The sequence below is a fragment of the Notothenia coriiceps genome, unplaced genomic scaffold (genome assembly GCF_000735185.1).
Source record: "Notothenia coriiceps isolate Sejong01 unplaced genomic scaffold, NC01 NC01_scaffold00036395, whole genome shotgun sequence".
NCBI lineage: Eukaryota > Metazoa > Chordata > Actinopteri > Perciformes > Nototheniidae > Notothenia > Notothenia coriiceps.
The window spans coordinates 937,251-944,233 of NW_011369096.1; the positions used below are offsets into that span (position 1 = coordinate 937,251).

Below are 6,983 nucleotides of genomic sequence, written 5' to 3' on the forward strand. Positions count from 1 at the left end.
AGGAGAGTTTTAGTAGGGGAAAGAAACGAGGATAGTTTCTCCTCCGTGTTCCTCCTTCGTCCCTTCCTCCTACTTGAATTTTGCCTCGGTACGGGTCGGTTTAGGAGTAAATACACTCTGTGAACACCCTTTATTAAGAGGTAATGCGACCATGACACCGGGAGAAACCCTGTCCAGACTACGAATTTCTAGAACCGTTTTTGGACACTGTCATTACCGACAACATCTCTTGACCAAGGCGTGTTGTTTTTTTCACTAGGGAAAGTAGTTTTAACGTGTCTTCTCGTCCTCTTGAAAGAGGTCGATGTCGTTCTCAAACACCAACCTTCTGAGTTTCCCGCAACGGTTATTACTTTTTTTGTCCAAATAGGAAGTTTTTTTGTATGCCGACTTCTGTTTTCTGTTAGACTCCTGCGGTCTCTGTGAAGGAGACAGTGTTCCTCCTCTGTACCTTCTTCGCTTCATTTTGCGTTCCTTTTCTTTTCAGTTTTCATGAAGTCGGGTGGGATGAGGTTGACGAGTCTCTTTTTTTCATATTTTGACAGACCTTTGTCTACGGTTCCTTTTCGTTTTTCCCTTACGACAGGTGTAACCCCTCCTCTCTCCTTGTTAACCTCGTCGTTTGACACAGTTACACTGTTTGGTGAACGTCGTGTCACCCTGTTTGGGAGGACATGTGGCGACGTAGAACGGTTATTTTTCCTCTGTAATTTAAATGGAATGTAAATGCGACTGTGAAAATAGGTTTCGGCTGAATGTTATTCATGAAGCTGGGGCCTTCTATTGTTGGAACTTCTTTTGTCTAGAGTATTTCATGTAGGTCCCAAAAGTATCTCGGCTTTGTAAAGTTCACCGGATGAGTTGATCGAAATCTATGTCGGCGCTCAGGAAATAATCATATATTCACGAACAATCATATGAGATAAGCGAAACTTCAATCCTTCAGCTTCTCTCTCAAAAGTCAGACACCGACTTCTACACATTCGAAGAGCGGACGGAGGACTAAAGTTACCCCTCGAGTAAGGTGGTAAAACCTTCGGGTCCTATCTTTTGGGTACACAAAACGACTACCCTGAACCCAGGGGAGCGTCACACCGCACGTCGCTCGACAAACCGAAACTACGGCCCGCCTCCACGTCCACGACCGCCCACATCGCCATATTGGTACAGGACCTACCATCCTCCTCCGGTCTAGGTAGCGTCGTACCCCATGCGTTATGGTCACAGAACTTCACCAAGATCGGTCAATGACCTTCGGGTCACTTTCCCCTTGACCTTCCTCGGCCGGGCACCACACGCCTTTTTGAAACCTTCAACTTCTGCGTCTACTCGGCGGACGTAATACCTGCTCGGACGGTCTCCAGCGCTACCGTGTACGTCCGTGTCGGTCGCGGTCCTCCCTGCAACGTCGCTCAGGATTCGGCACTCTACTGCTCTCGGACCTGGTCTTTGGACCCGACAAGAAGACCAGGCGCGACCCCTGCAACTAGGAGGACTACAACATTTCGGCAGCATAGACGTCGTCGCCCAAAAAACGTCGTTTACAAACGTCACTTCTTGTCAAAACAATAGATCCCAGTGTGGGTTAAGGAACGGTCACACTCAGCCCCTTTGTTGTCTCCACGGCTACACTAACAAATCCAGGTTCTCACCCTTCGTTTAGAAAGGGTCTTCCTTTTCCTCGTCAAGTCAGAACAGGTTCCAACTCGAACTCCACTACTCGTCTGTAGGTGACTCTCTACAAGACGGATCTGTTCGGCTCTACGCACGCTGCTGGATCCAGAGACTCGCCCCATGTCTTCAAAATCAGAAGGTGTGTGGTCTTCATCTTCATTTTTGAAATTGATATTTTCTGACTTCTGTGTCCGTATGGCCTCCTGCAGTGCTGAGAGATGTTTCTTGCACCCATTAGTTTTAGTCTTTGATGAAAAAACATGTACCATACACCTTGAAATTGATAATACCTGGCCAAGTACAGTAGCATTTTGAAGGAGGGCAAAACAGTACCAAAAAAATAGTTTTGTCTCCTTTCTGCACTGAACCATGGACAACTTCATACTGATCAACTTCAGCATGTGAGCAGCACAGAGGTTTATTACTGTCAGCTGCCCTTGGAGTTAAGATAATGTATAAGATATAATAAAGGTTTCACAAATCTGAAACTGTGTTATAAAGAATCTTTAGACTTTCTGGGATAATCCAGTCCAGATTTGATGAGTCTAGGTCTAGTGGTTTTAGATCAGGACCTGGTCTAATGTGGTCTAGATTTTAAAAAAGCATCAAAATCTCCCTTTTTGTATTTTCACAAATAGAATAAAGGTTTCACAAATCTGAAACTGTGTTATAAAGAATCTTTAGACCCTCTGGGATAATCCAGTCCAGATTTGATGAGTGTAGGTCTAGTGGTTTCAGATCAGGACCTGGTCTAATGTGGTCTACATGTAAAAAAAGCACTGAAATCTCCCTTTTTTGTATTTTCACAAATAGAATAAAGGTTTCACAAATCTGAAACTGTGTTATAAAGAATCTTTAGACTCTCTGGGATAATCCAGTCCAAATAAATCGGTTATGCAGCGATTTAAGAGGTTAAAACAAGGAGGTTTGTTCGCTCAGCGCTGTAAATGAAATATCCCTTAACTTTCCCCTTAACTGCCGAATCAGATGCTCTGAATCGGAATCCAACTTCAGCGTCGTTTAATAAATAACAATAATCCACAGCTCCTCTCTCTCGCTCCATCTTTAGATGGCAGATCCAGTCAGCTGAAGTGTTTCTCTATCCAAACAGACGTAAATAAACTATGAAACAGTAAACATGTGGGGCGGCCCACGCAGTTAAATGAACCCACCGAGTCCGCAGCGGCCCAGCGGGATCGCCTTCAGCTGGATAGGGGAGGGTTTCTGGAAGCCTGCGGAGGACAGTCCCTCCAACACGGGCTGAGAGAGCAGCAGGGAGCTGAAGTCTATTCCCTCCGATAAAAGCACATCATCGGTCCGCTTTCGTGTTTCTATGTCGTGGGCTGCTCTCCTCACGGAGGCCGCCATGTTGACTGTAGTTGTTTACCGCCAGTGCTCAAACTCAGCAGCTTTAATGCGCTCGAGCTCGGCTTCAGTCTTCATCGCCCTCTGGTGAATGGGAGGAGAATTAACATCCACATTTCTGACCTATGAATAAAACCCACAATAAAACCACATAGAGAGAATAAAAGACTTCCTTTGGCTGAACCAAAAAAAGGATAAACCTGGTTTTAAAAATGTACCTTGTCTAACTGTTAAATACAGGATGAAGGACAAGCTGTGGTCCATCTGTTCACATTAAATCAATAAAGACAAAAAGCCCAGCCGCGGTGTTATGGGTGGGCCTACTGGGCCAATAGCCCATTACTAGATTATATTAGATTTCTTTTTTTAGATTAGATTCAACTACTAGGACGACGGCAACTATAAATCCTAACCAAGTATAGTAGTAATCGGTCGGAGGGGAATAATGCCGGTGGCCTACACATGTTGAAAATGTTATTGCTAAATTTTTCTTGAAACTTTACTGCCAAGAAAGCCCTTTTAGATCTAATTGAGTTGCGTTGAATATAGAAGCTGAGCCTGAATTGATGGTTATATATCTACCCTGCTATAGTGTCCTTGAGCCAAGCAATCCATCTTAAACAGTCCTGGTGTAACACTCTTTTCTAAAGCTTACTCTGACATCATGAACTCTTTAGAAAGGGGCTTAATTCATTGGTAGATTTAAAATAAAAAGTTGAAATATTTAGTTATTTTGTCTGAGAAATGTTAATCACCCCAAAATAAGTGCATGTGCAAATCCTGCTGTCACTAAAATGTGCGAATTAACATAATGCTCTTTCTATACATTTCACAAGCAGGCATGCATTTAACTCTGATCCTAAAACAGACATTGTGCCACTGAATCCCTGTTTCATTACTCAGGAGCAGCTGTAAACCCAGCAATCATGGAAAGTGCAGTCTTATAGGAAATCAGATTGAATTATTGTCATCTCAATCTGGATCTGCGGATTTGTTTTTTCAAGAATTAGATGGTGTAAAGCCTACCACCTCTCATTGGGCTTATTAAAAGGGTCACATCTTCCTCTTCTCTTGAGCTGCACCAGAGCAGCCACCCTGCTGCAGCTGAAGAAACATATCAGTTGGTAATACTGTTGGAATTATGTTGGATTGTTATATATTTTTGGTTTAAGCGCTGTGAGACTGCTATTTGTTAACCTGTGGATATTCTGGACTTCATTTGGATTTGTTTTTATCTCAAGAAGGACCAGTGGTCCTCTTCATTTTCACTGATCAAGATGGTGCACCTTTCCTTACATGATGGAAACTCCTCATCCTCTCACAGTTCAGTCAACGAGGAGCTCCTGTCTCGGACTGGCTACACAATACTGGCCGTTATCATGGGTGTGTTTTCCGTGTGTGGGATCTTCCTCAACGTCCTGGTGATTGTGGTGACTGTGAGACACAGACAGCTGAGGCAGCCACTCAGCTACGCCTTAGTAAATCTGGCCATATGTGACCTGGGCTGTGCTGTATTTGGAGGTCTGCCCAACACAGTAACCAGTGCCATGGGATACTTCAGCCTGGGACGCGCAGGCTGTGTTTTAGAGGGCTTTGCTGTCTCCATTTTTGGTGAGTCAATCAAAAGCCAAGCAGTATGCCTACTTTTGTATACGGATACAAAGCATAACCTACAACTTACAAAAAGCCTCAGTAAAAGAACAGAAGATGTATCAACAGATTGTGCAATTGTTAATATAAGAAGTTACTTGCTCTGCAGGGGCAAACATTTTTTTACATATTACATTATAAGATTGTATAGCTGACACATATCATCATTCATAGCCTGATGAGGTTGAGCTTATTTTAACAACTTAATAAGCACCTCGGTATTTCAGTCCAATTGTCCCCTTCAAAAGAGCCCTACAAATCTGGATGCTTTGGGAGATGATAAAGGATTCAAACAGAGAAAACAGAGTTCTGTTTTTAAATAATTGAACACTTTCTTGTAAAACATGTTCTACTTTCTGAGTGAAATATTTGATCATTTTCTCTCAAAGTTACTAAGAGACAGCTGTAATGTGACATGAGAGCCACCAAACAATGATTTTTTGCAGGTGTGGAAACTCTGCCTTATTTCTTATTTCATCGTCATATATTGTATAATTATAATATGTGTTTTATTTTAAAATGTATAAGAAAAGTAATGAGTAAATATAGCAGTCATGCTAATATAATAAACATTTCATATAACCATTTGAGTGTATTAAGTGGCATCAAATGTAAATACTCCAAAGTTTAGTACTAAAATAAATGTTTTACTTCTAAATTTACATATTCATTAATTGGTGTAAAGATGAGCCGGAATCTGTTCTATGAAAAAGTAATTTTGTTTTCACACATTTCTTTTTTTAGGTATATCAAGTCTTTGTACCATCGCGATAATCTCTGTAGAACGCTACATAGTGGTGTGCTATCCCCAGGGGGCTATCCTGTTCCAGACAAGGTATAAATCACATTCAATATTTCTCTTGGCAGCATCACCCAGATAACAACACTTTGAACACTCCTCCGGCATGTGACACATCTCTGTTTTCCTCAGACATGCTGTTTCCGGAGTGGTGCTGTCCTGGCTGTGGTCGTTTTTTTGGAACACTCCACCTCTGTTTGGTTGGGGTAGTTTTGAGCTGGAGGGCATCAAAACCTCCTGTGCGCCTAACTGGTACAGCCGGGACATCGGGAACATGTCCTACATCATTTTATACTTTATGCTGTGCTTTGCTGTGCCCTTCACGGTAATCGTAGTATCTTACTCAAAACTTTTATGGACCCTCCGGCAGGTGAGCTATCTAAATGTTGGGAATATGAGTAGCCTACACTAAATGACTACTGGTTGCCTGTACCCACATTACAATAAGTTGTTTTGCTTGCATTTGGGTGTCATAGGTGACCAAGCTGCAGACATGCGAGGCTGGCAGCACAAATCGTGTGGAGATGCAGGTGGCACGTATGATAGTGGTGATGGTGTTGGCCTTCCTAGTGACCTGGCTGCCATATGCTGGCATGGCCCTCGCTGTCATCATTGACTCCAGTTTATATATTAACCCCATCATCGCTACCATACCAGTGTACTTGGCTAAGAGCAGCACTGTCTACAACCCTATGATATACATTTTCATGAACAGACAGGTAAACCCTCCATCATGCACATTAGGATTTGCACACACAAAGGAAAGGGATATATGCAGACTATTATTTATCCTTTGCTATGTGTGTGTTTCCAGTTTCGGGGATACGCTGTTCCCACTATCCTGTGTGGAAGGAACCCGTGGGCAATCGAATCACAAGTTACTGAGGATGAGACCACAGTTTCTGCTCTCAACAAGCTCCCAAGAGTCTCACCCAAACAATCTTTGAATGAATAAAAGTGGTCATGAGTCCCAATGGTCGAAGCAATGTAAAAAGGAAGAAGCAAACCATTATCATTAAGACACATGAAAATGTATTCTTACAATAAATAGCCTACAACCCCTTTGTCATGATCTCTGTCATGGCCAATCATGTTCAGGTTTCATTCTTTTTTTAACTTACCACGTTGTGTGAAATTCACAGTGTGTACAAATGTTGAGGTTTTCAAAGATAAAGACTCATATAGGAGCCATTAAACATACAAAGTGATACATTTTGTTTTTTTACGAATTAGGCTTGCACTAGTTTATATTTCCTTTGTATGAGTAGACCTAATGGTTTTTATTAAAAAATGTGGGATCGCAATTGGTGTGTATGGGTCACATGGATATGGGCTACACTCATAGGAATTATAATCACCTGTTCACCTGCGTGAGGTGTGTGTGTGTGGAAAAGAGGGTGCTGTATTTTCCTTTTGACCGCAATTGCTTTGATTTTTTGTTCACATTGTGCTAAGTTGATCATCTCATTTTTCAATAAATTACATTTTCACAGCA

The 6,983-nt window shown here is 42.2% G+C and overlaps 2 protein-coding genes across 2 annotated transcripts in view; one reads left to right on the plus strand and one right to left on the minus strand.

The window, feature by feature from the left end:
* The window catches only part of ddx20 (DEAD (Asp-Glu-Ala-Asp) box polypeptide 20), an 8,808-nt gene extending 5,727 nt beyond the window's left edge, over window positions 1-3,081 (minus strand). The window contains exon 1 of the mRNA XM_010792215.1: window positions 2,847-3,081. Coding sequence (XP_010790517.1) covers window positions 2,847-3,042 — 196 coding nt within the window. The 5' untranslated portion in view covers window positions 3,043-3,081. The remainder of the gene's footprint in view (window positions 1-2,846) is intronic.
* Window positions 3,082-4,316: 1,235 nt separating this feature from the next.
* On the plus strand, window positions 4,317-6,983 carry LOC104963629 (parapinopsin-like). The gene is made up of 5 exons (XM_010792240.1): window positions 4,317-4,650; window positions 5,434-5,524; window positions 5,621-5,858; window positions 5,965-6,207; window positions 6,303-6,983. Exons 1-5 carry the CDS (start codon window positions 4,317-4,319, stop codon window positions 6,441-6,443), a joined length of 1,047 nt encoding a protein of 348 aa, XP_010790542.1. The 3' UTR covers window positions 6,444-6,983.